The sequence below is a fragment of the Mugil cephalus genome, chromosome 21, assembly GCF_022458985.1.
Source record: "Mugil cephalus isolate CIBA_MC_2020 chromosome 21, CIBA_Mcephalus_1.1, whole genome shotgun sequence".
NCBI lineage: Eukaryota > Metazoa > Chordata > Actinopteri > Mugiliformes > Mugilidae > Mugil > Mugil cephalus.
The window spans coordinates 957,080-978,147 of NC_061790.1; the positions used below are offsets into that span (position 1 = coordinate 957,080).

Below are 21,068 nucleotides of genomic sequence, written 5' to 3' on the forward strand. Positions count from 1 at the left end.
GCATCGATGGAACGAGTTCTGGAGACGAACAGAGAAAAACAACATCTATGAATAAATCCATCTGCTCCACGTAAACATCAGGAGGAGGAGTTTCCAAGACGGACAGAAACATGAAGGTAGACAAACAAAGACGAACCAAACATTGATTCCAGCAATGTGGACGTGGAGACATCTTGTTCTTCTTCTAAGACTTGAGACATTCAGGACTGGGCACTAACATATGTAGTCTGTCAGATAAATGGAGGAGCAGATTGTCTGACAACGTAGAATCACAGCAGCCATGAAGAAGAAAGGCTCAGATCATTACCGTTGAGAGGAAAATGAGAACCTGTACATTACTTCAAATCACACGTCGTTCATATGTAATTTGGTAATTATGGGTCATTTTCTGCATTTTTTTCCGCCACCCTCAGCGCCTCTTTTGTTTCAGTATAAAATCATTCATGTGAGAAGAGGCAGCTCTGGCATATCAGGGTTCAAAAATAGAAGCAGAAAAAAACAGGTGAATTAGATGGAAACATGGATCACAGTCTGTGCAGGTTCTCAGGTTCTCAGTGATCCAGGTCATGGTTTATATCCGAGAGGGGTTTTAAAAAAGCAACAGACGTTTCATGTGAGGAGCTTCTTCCGTTCTAAGGGACCGGAGGGAAGTTTGAGGTTTAAATAGGAAACTCTGTGGGTACAACCATCAGAAACTTGTTTGTTTAGGAACCAGAAACTACAGGCTGGGAACTGACCTGTTGTTAAGATATTATAACCCAGTCTGTCTTCAAGAAGCTTCAACCCTGTTCACACCTGATGACCAGAGCCTCTGACTCATAGTGGCTTCGTTAGAGCTCCATCCACAGGGCGGCTGCTGCATTGATTACACTGATTGAATCTGGAGGATTTGTTGATTTGGTCTTTAGCTCCATGCTGAGAGGACGTTTGTGATGTCCATAGACGGCGGTGAAATAACTGGAGCTCAGCACCGAAACTGGGATAAAATGGGATATTCCATCAGGTGTTTAAGCTTCTTATCAGGGTGGGAGTGGACAAATATGCTACTTTATGCAAATATATGTTGTTATTATTATTGCAAAAGTCCAACACAACTACAAGACAACTGTCGTCCAGGTGAATCCATCGTCATTTATCCAGGTTCTTGATCCAGTGATGACTCAGTTCACATTGACAGTAAATGTAGAAAACGTAGTCCTAGTAGAGAGAAGCATGTATCAGAATTTTGTTATTAAGATCTTTTTTTTATTATTATTTATTTGTTTTTTTGCTCTGTCTTCAGATATCTTTGCTGGTTGTATCAATGCGGGGTAAAATATTTTTTTATGAATGCACTTTAGACTGTGCTTGCTTTCCACATTGTTACTGCTTCTTGCAATCATCTCAAATATCTGAATCTAAAACATTTTTAAACTCTCAGGAAGGAGGTGGTTTTCCAGACGTATCGATATAAACGTTTAATGGTGCAATGGAAACACTTTTTTGTCCTTTCCCTGGAGATGATACAGAGTGATGCAGAGCAATATCATCACAGTGATGATATCGCATAATGATGACACTTTGCGAGAGTTACAGCTCGTTCTCAAAATTTCAGAAATATCACTTTTATTCTGTGAAAATCTGTAATTGAAACGCTGATATTAGCGCTTTAATTTTGACTGTCCTCGTTCATATCCAATGTTCAGATTGGAAACTCTCTTGGTTTAGTTTTTTTCATCATCCAGTCATCACCCTGTATTATGTAAGGTTGACTCTGGAGCCACCTTCAGGTCGAATGTCGCTGTTTTAACTGGACTGAATGATCTCAGCAGCTGTTTCTTCTCAGCACATCGCTCCAGTTACTGATGGAAATGAAATTACAGATGATATCTCACGTTGTTGGCGACCTTCAATCATCAATGCACCTGATTATTGTTGCAAATTTGCCCTTTTGTGGCCTTTACGTTTTGTTCTTCTAATGAGGGAACATGCTAGGATGTTACTGGTTGCTATGGAAGCCTAAAACAAGACGCTAATGACAGGAAGCAAATCACCATGATAATTATTTGAGAGCAATAAGAGTTTCTCAGTGTTCTGCAGGGAGATTTTGACTTTTTGGACAGTAGGATCGTGTGTAGGAGTATAAAAACACTTTAATTAGGTCTGTGACCAGTGATCGTTATTTGATAGAAATCATCTCAGAGCCAAGAGGATGTCTGCAGATTATTTGTCTACTTCTATCGACAAGATGTTCAGTTTGCTCTCAGAAAAACTCTATAGCAACATTTTCAGACTCCAGAATTTGGAATAACAGCTTAAATATTAATGAAATCAGAAAAGTTGCCAGTTCATTTCACCAACAAGCTGTTGTTTACTTCTCTGCTGCAGACTGGAATCCAGACATTAAAACCATTGCTTTTAACTACACTGGTGCATCATGACTACCAGTGTAAGCAGATGGGAAATTATCATAGGAGAAGCTTAAAATGATCCTATTTTAAAGAACATTATTATAAATACCTGACTTGACATTGCTCTGGACCATCTGCTACAGTAAAACATTACCATATAGTAGAGCTCATGATTCAGTTTTACCTTTAAACAAACTAACAGCACTGTTTATGTTTGCTAATAGTCATGGAAGGGGTCAATTTAACGTGCATTATGAGATTTTTGGAATTATTGATCATCCAGAAGGTGAGATTATCGTATAAAATACACTAATTATTGTACGTCTGACAAAGCTGATGACTACCTTGTGCAGCCTGCTGTCATTGGGTGCATCGGTTGTGAACATTATCACAAACCTGCTGCAGGAGATGTGATTACCGAACAGCTGATAAACTTCTTAAACCTGATTAATATCAGACATCCATGGACACGGATCCGACAGTGATGCTGAGCATTGGTTTACAGTTTTGGCCTGAGGCTAAGAATAGCTAGCATGTTAGTTTAGGCAGATATTAAAATTGACAGTTAAGATCTCACCTTCAGGTTTTAATGAAAGATAAAAAAATAATTTAAAAAAAATGTCTCATTTATTTTTTGTTTTTCAGTTTGTTCGTTTTTTTCAAATTTTATCTACAATAGTTGTTCTCCTGCGTCTGCGTCTTTGCTTGTTGTACGTGGCGGTTGGGTTGAGGACCAACATGTCTCACCCTCCCACTGGAGTGTGGATCGGTACATTTACACCAGTTTGTTGCACCACAGTGGGATTCACCACCAGCAGAGTTCGAGACATAAAGAATGTTCTCAGCAGCTTTCTGACATGAGTGAACAGGAACCAGCGTTTGTCAACTGTCCTTGAATAAATGAAGGGTTGAAATCAGAAGCAGAGGCATTCAGGCCTTTTCTGAATAATCAGATCAAATGAATGCTCGAGACTCTGGCTTTGTGTTTCGGTGCCGTTTTCATTAAGCTGATGAAAGAGAAATCTGTCACTTTCCTGTGGTCACACTTTATTCTGGGTTTCTAAATTTCTGCCTGAACCTTTGAGGAGCAACAGTTAGATCAACAGCTGCCTGGAGGATGCTCATCCACAGGGTTTCCCTTAGATTCCTTTAAAAAAAAAAATTTAGATTTTAGCTTCATATGCCTGTTTAGATTAAATGGAGTTAAACGCTCATAAATAAATAAATAAATATAAATAAATAAGCCTGCACCAGTGAGTCAGTCCTCATTTGCCTCCATGTTAAAATGTAAAACTGTTTCTAAAGACTGAGAGGAGTCTTTCATCTGGACACATTTCAAACAGAAACACTGTCTGATCTGAATGACACTGGAGGCTTTTTGATATCAGAGTGAGTGGAGAGATTCACAGGACAAAACATGAAAAAACCCTGAAATTACATCTCAGTTCAAATCTTCAAAATCATCCATCACATCGTCCCAGACTTCAGAATACTTCTCACTTTGGTTTAATGTAGTGGAATTCCAGGCTGTTAGCTTAGCGTGAAGCAGTTGTATGTAACCACTGTGCCGTGGTTTGGTCATGTGATGCGTAAACCACTTTACTGCTTCATTCATCGTGGTTTAGTCTCTACTCTTTGGGAGAGCTGAGCTGAGCCTGTGAAGCGAGTAGAGTCGACAGAGATTTGGTTTAACAGAGTTGCCTTCAGTACTACAGATTCTGTCACACTACTAAACCAAGATTATTAGCAGTTAATGTCAGTACTGTAACAGGAGCGTTAACACACTCTATAAGTTGAACCGGTGGAATCTAATAAAACGTTTGTATGGCTTCAGATTTGCTCGTCATACATTCAGAGTGAGATCACATTTACCAGCTAGTGTACTGAATGCATACTGGTTAACTCCTTTAAGCTATTAGCTACTTTTTATTTCATTTAGAAAAACAAAACAAAAACAATTTATGGTGTTAGCGTGAAATGATACAGACATCATGTGTAGTTGGAATGTGCATGGCAAATCAGACCCATACAAGCATGAACCAATAAATAAATGACACATCACAACAGAGCACTGCATCACTGAAGCCTCAAGTAATGAACCATCTTTCAAATCAAGTGTTGAAGCTTCAGCAAAACCTAATTTTGCCACCACTAAAGACGTCAGAGCCCAGAGACGGAGGAAATGTAGGAGACAAATGACAGAGGAGGGGATGTAGATACTGTGAGGAGTAATGAGGTGAGACCAGTGAGGGCAGAGCAGACTATCACAGAGGAAGTAAGATTAGCGGAAATGCAAAAGGAAGAACGATTCCAAAACAAACTGTCAGGGAGGGGGGTAGAGGTTGTAGGTGAGGACCCAGATGCAGGACTATAGATGAGGCGGGAATCCAAGAAAACGGGCTTTTTAATAATTAACAAAAATCGCTGCGCATGGCAGGAAAACCAAAAATACAAAAGAATCATCAAACATGGCAAGGTAACACGAAACAAGACGCAGACGCAGAATCAGGACCAGGAAACATGGCACATGATGTGGAGACGTTAAAGTAACATTAACGACGCGACAAGGAACAAAGGGAAAGACAGGGCTATATATACACATGAGGACCGAGGGATGACAAGACACAGGTGAGACACATGAGGACAATCAACGCAGGTGAGACAAATTAACAAAGAAGAGACAAAGAGGCACATGACAGGAAACCTGGAACTTAACAAAATAAAACAGGAAACACAACATGACATGGATGGACATGACAAAACTACAAGGAAACACGATGGACAGGAAACTAGGAAACATGACAAAACAAAACAGGAAATGTCAAAACATGATCACAAAATAAAAGACAGACCTAGAACCTTGACACAAACAAAGCATTCAATGATTGTGGCATGGATGTTTCTGTATAAACTGCGTATTGTTCTATAGTTTTGTTCCTTCAAAGTGTTCTTGCAGGTCATCTGCTCCCTCAGGACAAAGGTTTCTGGAACTAAATCTGAATGTGTACATGATGACAGAGAAACTCAATACCCTGAAGGGCAGAAAAGGTTCAGAAGTCGATACCATGAGAGCTGAGAGTTGAGTCCGTGTTAGCTCTCTTCTCATTAACAGACATTCACCACATACATACATACATTCAACAGACGGAGTCTCTTCTCTAAATTCTATGTTCTAAATTTCCAGGTTTTATTGACAAGAGAAAATCATTGTTTTTCGAAAAATTTCATTTGTTTAAAAAGGGGAAACAAATCTCTTCCGTCAAAGAAAGACTCAAAAAAACATTGTGACTAAAAAGCTTAGTTTAGGTTGGTGAATAAACATGTAACGTTTGAAGAATCTAGAGCCCATTCCACCAGTACAGTCTCAACTTTCCACTCGGTCCAGTTCCAGTTTGCACAAGTTTTCAGGGAAAATACGTGAGGTATTCACTCATTTTATGTGCAAGGACATCCTCTGATATTTTGAATGTTTGGACGGATTCAGATTGACGAGAGTGACCCTGGAACTGTGACACAACGTAACGTTTGAGAGAAAAACGTCCTCAGGGTCTCCATCCTGTAAATCACTGCTCACCGGGTTCTTACTTTTTATTGGGCTTTTTAATACCTGACATAAAAGCTGCCTTGGAGATCTGTTTTTTTCTAGTTTGATGAAGAGCTCTTCAATTTTATCACATTTTTATTTTTGTCTCTCTGTGAACAAAACCAGCATCATAAAGAAATGATTACAAACACCTGAGTTTAAGTGCTGCTGACATTTACTTGAAAATATCTGCCTTAAAAAACTTGAGCGCATCAGTCGGACTCGTGTGCAGTCTGAACATTTAGAGCCTGAGGGCAAAACTTAAAAGTTAGATAAAAGGTGAGGTCCCTCAAGAGTGTTGTGGAGTGGTTTAAAATATGCCGCCTGTGCCCCTTTACTGTTTGTAATAAGTGTTTGTGTTAAGTTTGGTTTTAAACTAAATAAATTAAAAAAGATAAGAGTTGCTTCTTTAATCTCTGGAACCAGAAGGAGAAGTAAAGGGGAAACCAGTGGTTATTAGATTCATATAAAAGCCAAAGTTTTTGTTGGTGAAGAAGAAGTTGTTTCCATTAGTCAATGATTTCAGATCTTTTCTCTTGGTCTAAACGGAGCATGAACACGACTCTGGAACAATATTCAGACGTTTTGTGAGAAGAACCTAGTTTATCTAGACCTGGACAGAGTTCACCGTGAAGGAGACTACTTCCTGGACCAACGTTAACCATGGAGGAGACTACTTCCTGGATCAACGTTCACCATGGAGGAGACTACTTCCTGCTTCATTCAAGGATAAGAAATCACCTCAAGAGAAACAGCATTAAGACTGAGATCATCTTAAGACTATAGAATGAAAGAGAGGTTTCTCTTTTATAATTTTTTAATTTTTGATAAATGCGGAAAATGCACAGACCTTGACATTTGCCCATTGGATGGGAACCTTTTGTTATTTTTATTTATTTATTTATTTTACACAGCACTCGAAGAAATTGTGTGATTTCCCTGTTGTGATGTTGTGCAGAAATGAGATGTGAGTGTGGAGGTTCAGTCTAGGTTATGTGCTACTAGATTATAAATTATCCTGAATTAGGTTAAAATCAGACATGTTTGATAGTTATGATTCACTAGATAGATAGATAGATAGATAGATAGATAGATAGATAGATAGATAGATAGATAGATAGATAGATAGATAGATAGATAGATAGATAGATAGATAGATAGATAGATAGATACTATATAACAGGAAAAACACAATTACAATGTACACACCAACCAACTGGACTCTTGAAAATACAGAGCCCTGGAGACAAAGCCTAAAACCTGCAGCTTCAACATGACACAAGTAATAAATAAATGATTGCATCTATATAACAGGAGGCAGGAGGCTCAGAGTGATGTAACATTTATGGGCAGACATGTGAGGGGTACAGTCGACTTGTGCATGAATGAATCATTGCAGGCTGAATGAAACTGGACGCCGTGACCCTGTTTGTGTGTCAAGAAGAAAGAACCGGTTTGAGTGCTCGGAAATCAAACTGTGATTGGACAAAACACCTGATGGAAACACAACGTTAATGTCCTGAATGCAGGGACAGGTTCGAACAATGAAGCAACTCACACTGACTCACAACAGTCATGACCCAGAAGTCTTTGTCTTTTCTTTTTTCACTTGTTACATAAACTGTGTTTAAAGGTTGACAAAATAACAGCTCCTCGGGAGAGAAGACATAAATATGACACTTCATTTACATCCAGACAGCGAGCAGCAGATGGATGAGTCTATTTATAGATGGAATATAAAGAAGAAGAAGAAGAGGGAGAAGTTTCTGTTCAGTCCTGAATGTCTAGAATAGAAGAAGATGACCAAAATGTCTCCAGTGTTTCTGTCCAGACGGCTTCCAGCTTGGTTCATCTATTCAAACACTGAAGAGAAAAGAGAAGAAGAAGAAGAAAGAGGTGGAGAAAGAAGGAGAACAACATCACTGCCGCTCCCTCTGGGTTCAGCGTGGTACATTTAGTGGTGGAGTTAGTGGCAAACAGATTTATTTGGATTCTTTAGGGAAAATTCAACAGTTTAACTTGTGCTAATACTTCATCTAATAGAATCGGGCATGTAAAGTGTGATCAAGGTCTCATTTCATGATAAACAAGGTTTTTTACCTTTTTATTCGTTTTCGATCTGAGCTGCAACACAGTAATAAAAAAATGTAGTAAACTTGTTGAATCCAGGACAGGAGTGAGGCTCATGGGCTCCTTGGGCTTGTTTCCATCCACCTTCATGTTTCTGCACAACCACTTCTCTGGTTCTTCACGTCTTTCATCCATCGGTTGGTCCCTAGTGGACGTCCCAGGCTCCGGTTGCCTCGGTGACCCTCTTGTATTTTTCCCGGTGAAGCAAACAGAACACATAAAATATGCCTAGTGTGTTGATGGAGCCAGATCTTGTTCTATTTTAAAAGAAAATACCGTCCACACCACGGCTCCATCTGGGTCCACCTGATGCTCCAAGCCGCTATCATCATCTGGTTTTTAGGAACCAAAGTGGTTGGACGGTGCTTCCTTCAGGGGAAACTCTGAAGTCAAGCTTTAAACCTCAGCGAAGATGGAAAAAATAAATGGACTCATGGATTTTTCGGCTCATTTAACCTCAGACAAGCGCTAGATCTCTTTTAGCTTATTGAGTATTCTGCATCGCGCTGCTGGAGTCGCGCTGAATGGGAGAATAGGTTTTATTTAATCACCTCCATTTATATACAGTTTAGACTCCAGACCGATCAATACCTAAACTCCTTGAGATCCTCTCTAATCCGTCCAGCTTTATGCAAATCAATAAGTCTTGTCTCTTCTCTCCTGAGGTTTCTTTATCAAGGCATCACTTCAGAATGATGCTTAGACTCCACATTTGTTAACCCCAGTTATGTTGGGTAGCCTCATTAGCCTCTTATTAGCCTCACATGCATACATCATTATTTCCATTAAAGCTGAGGTCTAACGGGCTCATATTAATCACTGCCCTCCTTCACATGGTTAAAATAAAAGGTCTGCTTGATTTATGTGAAATAGGCCACATTTAATAGAACTGCTCAGCTCACACAGATAAAGAGGTTAGTGTTCACCTTTATCCTGATAGAAGCCAAAATAAATAAAATAAGAATGTTGAGAAAGTCAAACACAAACAGCAGATCAGTGTCTACAGTAGCTTCTAGGAATCTGATCCCATTCCTTGAAGGTCAGGACTTTGACTTGTTCCTAAACATTCATCTGGTTCTTCTGGAGAACCACTGGTGTTCTTGGGCTCCTTGTCTTCCTCCACGACCCAGTTTCTCTTCACATTCAGCTCATGGACTCATGTCCTGACATTTTCTTTTAGAGTTCACTGGTAGAATTCACAGTTCATTGGTCCATCAATGATGAGCAGATGCAGCAGAACAGGCCCAAACCAGGACATTAGCGCCTTAAGGAGCCTTCTTGCAGCATGTAAACAGTAAATCACATGGGCAAAGTCATGGTTTTGTGTGAGGTTAAACTCACACAAGTGTTTTCTACTGCCAAAATAAACATGGACGTTATGACAAATATCACCCACACCAAATGCTAATTATTCTTCTAAAAGATTGTTTGTTGAAGTCCGTCTCTTGGACGTTTCAGGTGTGAACTGGATTTAAAACAGTCCTGCTGAGACTTCCCTGATTTCTTAGGTTGAGTTCTTACGTTGAGTCTTTGGTTTGTGTCTCCGTCAGATATAAGGCCATCGTGAACCCGATGGACATCCAGACGTCCAGCGCTGTCTTCTGGACGTGTCTGAAGGCCGTCTCCATCTGGCTGCTGTCCGTCCTCCTGGCTGTTCCTGAGGCCATTTTCTCACAAGTCGTCACCATGCAGGTAAAATAGAAACCTGGATTACACGCCGTCACAATGCAGTTTGTCCCAGACGAAGGTCGACACTCGTGAGGGAAATGAGGCATTAACCCATCCATCTCAATACTGTTTGACATCCCGAACAAAAGACACACTTTAGCCTCTCGGTTCTTTTCTGAATCGGAGGCTGGTAACTCTCCGTCAGGATTTCATTATGTGGCATAAGAAAAAAACAGTCTGCATCAAGTGGAGAGTCATCCAACCACGCAGAGAAATGAAGTATGTCACCTCCACTTGATGAGATTCATGTGAAAGCAAGAGAGAATAAGTGAACAACCTACAGACTTTTAACTGCTGGAAGTAGCTTGAATCAGAATCATCAGACCAGAGAAAAAGATACTTGGATAAAATTATAGAATGTGTGAAAGTCCCTGTACCAAGCTACTGTACAGCAATGAAAGACCAAATATTCAGTCTGATCACGATCGCTCCATCTTTCACTGAGTGTTTGTGTTAAATCTGAGAGACTCATCACAGAGACGCCAGCATCGTCTTCTGAACGATAAATGCTTCCATTTTACACTCTGTTTCCATTTCCTCTCCTTCTTGCTCTCTATTCTCCTCCTTTAACCCCTCAATCATTTTCTTAAATCCTGCCTCACCTTCACTCCTTCGCTCTCATTTATTCACCTGCACCCCTATCTCCTCAGGGTCACCGTGACAACACCAACGTCACCTTTGTGAACTGCGTGCCGTACCCGCTGTCCAATCAGATGCATCCAAAGATCCACTCAGTGATGATCTTCTTGGTTTACTTCCTGATCCCGCTGGCCATCATCTCCATTTACTACTACCACATCGCCCGGACGCTCATCAAGAGCGCCCACGACATGCCTGGAGAGGTCAGCGAGCACACCAAGAGACAGGTCAGCCACGGACGGATGGGTGGATGGATGGACGGATGGATGGATGGATGGATGGATGGATGGATGGATGGATGGATGGATGATGAGCTGTTTTCATTTATCATTATCAACTTTCCCTGGAGAATATGTTCTAGTCTCTTTAAACTGACTGTCTCTGGATTTTGTCTCTGCAAACTAAATTTAATCTAAAAGACTGAAATACGAAGGCAACCTGTCACTGTAATGAGATGAAAACACAAAGAAGCCGCTGATTGCAACAGTCGCTATAAAGTTTGTTCAGAAGTGTCAAATTTACCATAATTAAACCTAAAATAAAGTAAAATAAAACTTTCAGCAAATCTTCAGCTCTGGTTGATTTGTCGGCCCGTTGAGTTTTAATAACTGAAGTCACACAAACACCAAAAATTGGCTTTGACAAAGAAAGAAAGAAAGCTCAGAAGGAGCAATGTCGCGGGATGACGCTGTGGATGTGGAGTGTGGATGGACACTCAGTTTTCATGTGGGGTTGATGTTTGGTTCAAACTCTTGTGGAACACTGGAGCTGTGGGTCACTTTGTTCCTGGGTAAAGGTTAGAGTCTGGTTAGGGTTAGGGTTGGGGTGAGCATTGTGTCAGTGGAAGGTCCTCCTGAAGACAGAAACAGGAGTTTGTGTCGTTGTCACTGAAATATCTAAACAGAGAAACTTTTCTCCACTAAAAAAGTTGTTGGTAGGTGAAGTTTGTCCAGAAAACAGGAAATACATCAGAAATGGTTTCATATCATGTGTTGTCACTAAATGCTGAAATACTGGCGGACTCTAGACAGATCTGTTATTGTCCCGTCGGTTCAGCAGGAGTCTGTTTGAGGAGTCATTTCAACTGGATTCAGATTTTTACAAAGTTGATCTGAGGAGGACACGGACTCTGATTTTTAACTCGACCGTGAAGCTTTTTGCACCCACACCTTTCACTTCCTCTGCAAACAGAGCAGCCATGAGGGAGGTTCAGACTCCGTCAGTCAGAGCCCAGTAATCACTTTACACAGGCTTGATCTTCACAGATGGACGAGAGGTCAGGACGAGTGAGGGGGGGGGGATTACTGGAGCAGCCGGCCAGATCAGGAGGACACGATCAATGGAGGAGGACTCCAGGGAGAAACGTGATCATGATCGCTGTCCATGATTCATGCAGGATAATGGGGAATCTCTAGGCTCCGATACAGTCCCAGCGTTTCATGCTCTCACAGTCTGCTTCATGAAGAACAATCCTTTCTATTGGCCAATTATTTTCAGACGTTTCCAATCTGCTGCTTTAATGGTTGACATCGATCAAACTTCCTGCAGCTTCACATTAAAAGCCTCAAACATCTGTGCAGAGACGATGAATTCAGACTTTACTAAAATTCATTTTTAAATTCCATAAACTTTACTGTTTCAGATGAACCAGAATTTGTTTTAATTGACACGTTATTTAAGAGACCAGTGACGTTGTTGATTCACATTTATAAGTTGAAACCAGTAAATGACACTGACTGGATGTTTAGTTCTTCTTCTACTAATTATTACGGATTAAAACCTCCCGATGGATGAGGACCAGCAGAGGTTCTGGCCGTAACTTTTACTAATTATCTATTAATAAATCAACATATAAATAAATGGAGGTAGAAAAACAAACATGAACCAAAGCTGGAATCAACGAGGTCAGAGACGATGGAGACGTGGAGACATCTCCTGTTCTATGTCCTTGTCCTTGTCTTGGTGTCACATCCAGATGTTGTCCTGCAGGTGCAGCTAGTCACACCTAGACTTACAGTTTAATAACAGTAGCTTTGTAGCCTTTACCTGAACGTGTCATCCCTAAACATTATACATCTTGAAGGAAATGTCATTTGAGGCTGAGAGAGTCGAGGCTGGTTCCAGAGAGAGGACGAGGTTCCTCAGAGACAATCACTGACACATGAAAAACTCTGGCAGAGTCTGAGGAGTTTATCAACCACCTCCAGTGTCACTCTCCAGGAGGATTTGTGTATTTCTTGAGAGTATTTCCAAGTGAAAGGACGTCTCAACACTTCACAAATATTAATATATATTCTGCTGATTCTGACTCAAGACAAAACACGATGGAGACCATCTTTTATTATCTGAATATTATCTGAAGTTGGATGCAATTAAACCAGCATGAAACAACAAGATAACATTAATTCTTTTGACATTATTAGCATCTCAGCTCGTTTCATTTCAATAGTATTTTTATCTGTTGTATTAAAAGAAATTCCAATAATCCAGTGAAGTATCATTATCCCTTTATTTTAGACACTTTTATTTTATTTCTTTAAGTACTTGTGCCTTGTGCGTTGCTCTCCGTTAGCCGTCTGCAGTGACATTTCATTCATGTGTGCACCTGTGGTGTGTGTTTTGAACAACAATAAAGATCTTTCTTTAAAACTCAATTTATTATTATCATTACACTAGAAAATTAATTAAGAATCGCTTTTATCAACATTTCAGGTACCAGATAAGAAATGGGCCAAAATCCTGAGTTTAGCCTCTACATCCTGATTTAGCTTCACTAACCACTAGCGCCTCCTTTTCTCTGATAACTTCTCTCAGTCCATAAAATTCCAAATGGTTCCCAGAGTCTGCCACAGTCCAGACTAAAACACTACAATAATTCACCATTTCCCACCATTTCCTTCAGTCCATGAGCTTTGTTTGATGAGGATGTGATGACTGGGCCGTGAAAACTCTGTATATTTAAAACATTTGCCATCATTACAATAAACACTCATTACAACTAGAATGGAAAGATTGTTGTTGTTTTAAGGAGAGGAGTGTTTTTGTGAAATAAGATAAAGAAAAACAGAATCACTTGATGTAAAAATGAGACTTGAAGAACACTGTAATGAGGTTTTCTGTCACAAACAAGAAAATAAGGATTTATTTTTATTTTTATGGCAGCAGCTCATCCCTTATAGTGGACGCATTTAATGAAGCTTCCTGTGTTGTCATTTAATTTCACAGCGGAAGTCCTGAAAGTAGATGTAGAAAACCCAATCAAACACATGAAACAGAAATATTAGACTTTACAATGTGTTTATTCAGGAAAGTTAGAGCCAATATCAGTGAGGAGCACCTTTAAGAATCCAAGTTCATTTTGACGAATGGGATCAAATTCCTCCAACTGATCAGCTGTTACCACAAACATTCAGTTCCAAGGAGCTCACAGACTCACACACTGGACACAAGAACTCAGTGAGTTTTATAATGCACAGATAAGAACAGATAATTCATTTTCTTGAATAAACAAAGACACAGTCATAATATCCCTGTTTCATTTGGATTCTCTTTGTCTGTTTCCAAGACAAAGTCCATTGATGTTTTGCATCATTTTTATGAAGAAATGTAGAAAGTGTGAAGGACCCAAACACTTTTAAGCAGCACTGTGACAGGACCTGAAACCAGATGAATGAGGGTTTAAATCCTCACTCCCTTCATGTCCACCTCTATTTGTGTCGGCCGGTCATGTCGCACCGTGTCCGTCTCCTAATTCGTCTTATTACGTTTAAATGAATCAATCTGTGCCTCCTCGCGGGCAGGCCAGTCGGGAGGTCGATGCTATCAGCATCTTCTTAAATGGGAAAAACCTGTTAACGTGCGGCCCCGTATCGTCACATCTAGAGGGGCTGCAGGATAATTGCTACATCAACTGCAGACGTCCACGTCAATACCGAACACGCCCCCATCTTATCTGAGAGCGGAGCTAATTCATTAGGTTCCCCGAGATATGAAATACTGTACGTCAGAGGGACACACACACACACACACACACACACACACACACACGGTATCAAATACAAAAACTATTAAATTACATCTACCCTTTATTAAATATTATTAATGCACTGGCTGCATAGTTTGTCATCTGGGAAAGAGAATGAGAGTGTTCTTGGATGTAGATGATGAACTGTGTGACTGTGTGTAATGAAAATATAAATTTCACTTTAAACTGCATTAGAAAATCCTCTGTTAGCATCGCTTCCACTCAGACTGGTGGAGTTAACAGCAATGAGACGAATTACAGAGACGGAGGGATTTCACTTCTTCTTCTCACATTTATTCGTATTAATATTAAAAGCTGCACTGAGAAACTAAATGCCTTTGTGGTGTTTTAAAGAAGGAGAAGGAAGTTCAGTGAAAAGTTAAATTACTTCAAACAACTTCTTTTATTAAAGGTGAGTTTGTTGGTTTCTGGGTTCTTTATGTCTTCCTACTAAATTATCTAATTACTACTTATCTTTATATACACGCAGCAGACCGATGTGATCCACTAAATAATATTCTCTTCCAGCTTCGGTTTTGGTCTCCACCATCTACTGAGATAAATCTGAAGCTACTAAATGCTCAGCGTCATTTTTTTCTCAGTTTCTCCATTTGCTGCTCAATGAGACTTTGATCCAAGATGGTTCACATGTTGTAAAAACAAAACACGGCTCAAAAAGGACGTAAAATGCTACATGAAGCAGCATTTACATACAAGCAACAGTGCCCCAAGTGGCAACAAAGGTGGAAGTCAGGGAACGTATCTGTAAAACCAGAAACGTGTGAGGAGGAGGTCAGGGCAGATGGAGGGGTCAACAAAACATTGGACTTCACCAAAGGCTGTGTTTTCTCTTTCAAACTGTTCATGTTTATTATCTTAACCATGACAATGGTCATCAAACCTTAATGAAGTGATGATTTTAAAATTGTTAAATTGTTACCATTAAGGGACAAAAGTGTCTCTTCAAAAATGACCTAAAAATAGCACATATTAATATTTTTTCTACTTCTACTTCTTCTTTTCTTTTTTTTTTTTGCATAAATATTTTCGGTACTTCAATACTGATCATAAATACCAAATGTTTGATTGTTTTCAGACCTTTAACCCTTTATATGCCAGTGTTTGTGCTGGCATCACAAATTTTTCGAAAACAAAAGCCAAAAATTTTAATATTTTCAATAATCTAAATGCAAAGTGGATTTTTCTTCTTTTATTTTGTAGTGCCTGATTTAAAAATAAAAAAGTGTAAAAAAGGAGCATTATGGGATTTGAGTTGGAAATATCAAAATTTGCAAAAAAAAAAAAAAAATACACATTTTTGTAAAATTAGAAAGCAAAAAGCAGAACTACCATTAAATTATCAAAATAAATAAAATGGAAAAGGAGACGTTTGTCCCTATCAGGGCATGAGGGTTAAACCATATCATGACCTTTGGAGGTGGATCTGTAGCCGTCTAAGGACTACATGCCGATGAGCTTGTGCACCTGTGTGTGAATGAGTGTGAGTTTGTGTCCTTCCAATAGTTTTCAGCATGGAGGACTTTTTTTATTTGTGAAATATCATCCATGAACTCATCATCAGTTTAGCACTGGATGTGTTTTAGAGTTAAAACCACCACCACTGAGCAGCGTGGCTGGAATCATCCAACTGATTCCTGATTGACAGCTCCAGGATTTGACAAAATGATTTCACAATCAGCCTCAAACCTCTGCAGTGCATCAGTGTGTGTGTGGTTTGAACACTGAGCTGGCAGGGGGCCATGTCTGAGCCCGGGACCAGCACTGCATTGACTGGCAGCATTAGAAACAAATAAATGACAGGAGCATGGCGCAGTGGGAGACTCAGGGATAAGCCCCAGCCTTTAAAGGGGGGTGGTCACATGGAATTTACCAGTTACTCTGACTGCTTCCAGCTGGAATTTACGCCTGGAGAAATGGTTTAAAAAAGTATCAAACTGGAAATGTGAAACTGTGTTAGCTTGTCTACCATATTTTTATTTATTTTCTTTTTGATTTCCACATAGACTCTCTACTTGCCTTAAACTAAAGTCTACATAAATACAGTACTAAAATCTCATCCCTGCAGATTCAATTGGATATGATCTGGTGATGATGGCTAAATTTCTTCCTTAGCCAAGCTCCGTTACCAGGGGCTCTGATACAAGCCTTTGTAGCATGCCAGCATGCTCTTCAGCTCACTTTGTTCTTTCCCGTTTGTAGCTCTTTGCTGAAATGCTAGCTGCACCTCTAAAACATCCACGAATTTGGCGCCTCAACAAAATAAATGACTACAAATGTTCACCGTGGTGCTAGGTTACCATGCATTAGCATCCACGTAAACAATCACTACATCACATATGATTCGGTATTAATCTTTCTGCTTTTGCAAAATCTTTTTCACAAAATATGATCAGACACCAAACCACGAGCTGTTGTCGTGTTTTTGTTGGCAGCATCAACTGAGACAGCGCTACAAGAAACATTTTACTGGTTCGACTGCCTGGCCTCATTGACTCATGACTCATGTGTTTACCGGTTCCCTCTCCCACCGTCCTCTGGCGTGAAATACAACATCTCAACAGGCCTCGTCACTTTCCTGCTTTACCTGCCATCCTCCATCATCACCATCACCAACATCTCCACCAAACTCAGCTCAGCTCTGGCCTCCAGTTCCTTCATGTCGGCGACAGCAAACTATTTTTGATTTATTCCAAGTTATACTCTCAAGGATTCTCTGTTTCTCCTCAAACTGAGCTCATTTCAAATTATGTTTTTCTAGTATGACTTTCTCACAGCGATCAAAGCTGTGGTGGATGTTTTAAAGTCATTTAAAGGCTGATCTGGATGTTTTTGATTCTGATTAATCAGCTCAGACTGTTATTTGATAGCCTAGGTACGCTAATCCGGTAGATGATAACACTGACATATTGCATCTGGAAACCAGAGCATCGGCAAAAAATAATAAACGCCATCAGCATCAAGAGTCCCTAAAGGAGGTGGTGTTTTATCTTTTATTGAGAAGCTCTTCTTCATAAAACTGCTGAAACACTTTTAAATCAAAAACTAAGACATCTCCAGAGAAAAGAAGATATTGTTTCTGTGATTCATAAATAATATGGACACTTTAATAATATCCTAAAGGACCTAGAGCAGCTCTTAAGCTGAGCTCAGACTTCATGAGTTTTAAAATCCCGGACAACTTTGAAATCAAGTAAAGCTCGGTTAATGCTCCTGCAGCCGGTCTACATGGATCCTATGATGAAAACATTTCTACACTTTCAGCTGCGCTCTGTCACACTCTTTACTTCACACTCAGTGCGTTTACATGCACAGCTTAATGGACTACAGTCCTTGTCCCAGTTTACATGCAACAGAGAAAATCAAATAACTGATTAGAACATGTCCTCCTCCTCCACACTAGGGGGCGATATGTGTTTTCAGCAGGTTTATCCCATCTTAATACAGCTCCTTTCCAGTTGACCTATTACATCATATACTGTAATAAACAAGAGTCGTTCATGCAGCAGACCGGCATTTCAAACAACAACCAGTTGGATAATATTTCAGTTTTTTTAATCTCGTATGTAATATGTGCACTACCTCTAGTGCAGATAGATGGTGCTATCCCTCAGACAGTTGCAGTGGAGTGCAGCAGTTGTGGAGCATGAACACACGCGTTGTCCCGTTGTAGTTTGATTAAATTGTATACATGCCAGAGAATTCCAATCGCATTATCTGGGTGTCTTAATCTGTTTACATGCACTTAAGTTGTCCAGTTAGAGTGCAGTTAAGGGAATAATTCATTCATTTTTTTCGTCCTGAGTGTGAGACAGAGCAGCTCATGTCGGGGCTGGAGCCACTAAATGTGGATCAGCAGATACTTTCACTGAATATCACAGAGGATGGTTTTACCACCTGCGTGAAAAGGGAAATGTACTTGACTGTTTACAGTTTCTGGGGAGTTGCACATGTTAAGTGACACTCAGCTATAAATGATGTTAAAGGAGAAGACCCTCAGAGATATCTTTTACAGCAGACTCTAAACAAACCTCATCTTCGATGGCAGCCATTACAGGTCTGGTTGTTTCTATGTTGCAGCTTAATCAGTTCCCAACGGAGAGGTTCCAGAACAACGGTTCACTAGTTCCATGTCTGAACCGGGTCAGTTCAGACCAGATTCCTCCACTGATTGTTAGGAATGTGAATCAGAGACAAATCCTCCTGAAACTCATCTTCAGTCAACTACCGGTAGATTTTCTCCTCCTCTGGCACAAAGTGCTCGTCCATTACTGATAATTTCCTGATGCTTAAAGGTTCCGTCTGGAAGTTAAATGAGGAACACAGTGAATGTTTCATTCACCTCTGCCTGTCGTGGTGATTTAATCTAAATACAGCTGAAGGGGTTTTTAAATTTTAAAGCTTTAATGACTCTTAAAAGCCACCAACGAGCAAGCAGCTGTTCTATCTCAACACGTGTCAAAGGATCATTCACAGCTTCTTATTTACAGATTCATGAAAGACATGAGCCACAAATGTCAACCTGCATTTCCAGTAATGCGCTTAATTTTTTGCTGTAACAATAAAGTTGATTTATGAGTGGAATTCTTCTGTGAGGTTTTGACTGGAGGCTGCGACAGAACCTTAGTTCAACCTTAACTTTAACATATTTAACATAACTCCAAAGGGACTGAATTGTTTGTCTTCAGAGTCTCTGATATTACAGCCTGGTCCTTCATTAGAAAACCATCATTACACTGAGCGCTTATGTGAATGGGTCTTTTCAGGAAACATCAACATCTTGACATTAAAGCAGAAACAAACTGCATTTTGTCCCTTAAAGCTGCGCTGGGAGCGTCGTAGTTATTAGTTCGTCTTCCATGTAACTCATTTGATCGAGCTGACAGTGGGAGCTGTGAGGTGAAGAGTCCTGCAGGCACCAGACTCCTTCGCTCTATGTTCCCCTTTATTGTTCTACTTTGTGGTGATTCTAGAGTCCACTGAGTCCCAGGGCAAAAAGAAAAGAAAAGAAAGAATATCCACTTACATGTGAACAATGCAGAAAATGTATGTGTGTATTTCACTTTTTTAACATTGTAAAAGTTTAATTTCATAACTTGAATTTTACTCGTGCGAAAATGAGACAAACTGTTTAGCTAATGTACTAGAAGGTTTATTAACAGTCTGTACATTTACAGATTCAAACATCAACATTTTCATTCTTCAGAAGTTTCTGAATAACAATCAAAACCTCAGTGAGTTTTCACACAACGTCTTAAAGTAGAACCCAATATTAGCCAATATTACATATCTGTGAGGTGAAGTAAGTAAGTAGGTAACTCTTGTTTTCGTATCTGCTGTGACCTCCTTGTGCAACAAGAATACAAACTAAAGGTTTCCAGTAACTGATGATCATCTCTGAGGAATCTTAGCTGCTTAGAAGTTCCCCTGGGTTCCTCTGGTTCCTCTCCCCCTATGATGAAGTGATGTTTGTTGGTGGACCACTCCTGTGGATGGGGAACAGTCGTCTTCAATCTGTCTGACTCTCTGTGGATTATTTGTGGCTTCCAGACTCTTTAGAGATGGTTGTGGAACCTTTTCCAGCCTGATGAGCAACAACAACTCTTTTTCTGAGCTAATCACAAAGCTCCTTTGTCCGTTGTCATCACACACTTCAACACAAACATGAGACAACTTCTGGCTTGAGACTTCATGAGACAACATGAGACTTCTGGACACAGGAACTCTGGTTTTACCTGGAAATTAACTTGGAATCCGAGACGTTGACCTCATGATGTGTAACATTGGCTCGTTTCCTGGCTGTGTGAGTACATGTCTGACTCATTTTTAACCAGTGTTTGAGATTTATTTTAAAAACTAAGAAGGTGTCTCAGTTTCTGTTGTGTGGTGGTAACTTGTTCCAGGAAGGTGTTCCTCACACAGATTCAACCATTCGTGAGGATTTAGTCTTTCACCTAATGTTATACATATACATTACAGTCACGTCTAGTTAGAGCTCTCCTTCTTCCTCCTTCAGTGTTTTTCATCTGGATGAATTCATTTAAAAGCATTTAAACCTTTGAAGATGAGGCTGACATCCATAAAGATTTGATGGCTGTCTATGTCAAGAATATTAAACTTTTTTTACAGTAGTGAAGGTGAAGGTGAAGAGGTTTTCAGCCTTCTTAAAGAGACTTGACAGGTTTTATTGTACTTTCTTTCATGTTTGTCCAGGTTGTAAAACAATAATTTATGCATTAAAACATCATGGCATCCTGCATGTAGACTCTAGTGGTGTTGGAGGTAAGGACTGTTCTTATATAAATTAAGTTTGATAGATTTAATTTAATGGTGTTTGTGCTTTAAATGAGTTTGTGTCAAAGACTCCACAGACTACACGTGTCTAATAGTTTGTTTGACTGATTTCTTTTGGTTTACTTTAAAGTCTTAAGTGAAAATCTGTTGCTGTTTTCAGTGATTTTTATGAAAACAAATGGTAAATTCTGAATGTCAAAAAAAGGTATTTTTAAGTAGCACTGTAACTTCAAATATGCAACATATGTGACATTTGCATAGA

General features: G+C 39.7%; 1 protein-coding gene across 1 annotated transcript in view; it reads left to right on the forward strand.

Annotated features, from left to right (window-relative positions):
- Positions 1–21,068, forward strand: part of nmbr (neuromedin B receptor) — a 46,633-nt gene that overhangs the window by 11,503 nt on the left and 14,062 nt on the right. The window contains exons 2-3 of the mRNA XM_047573530.1: positions 9,654–9,795; positions 10,482–10,697. Coding sequence (XP_047429486.1) covers positions 9,654–9,795; positions 10,482–10,697 — 358 coding nt within the window. The remainder of the gene's footprint in view (positions 1–9,653; positions 9,796–10,481; positions 10,698–21,068) is intronic.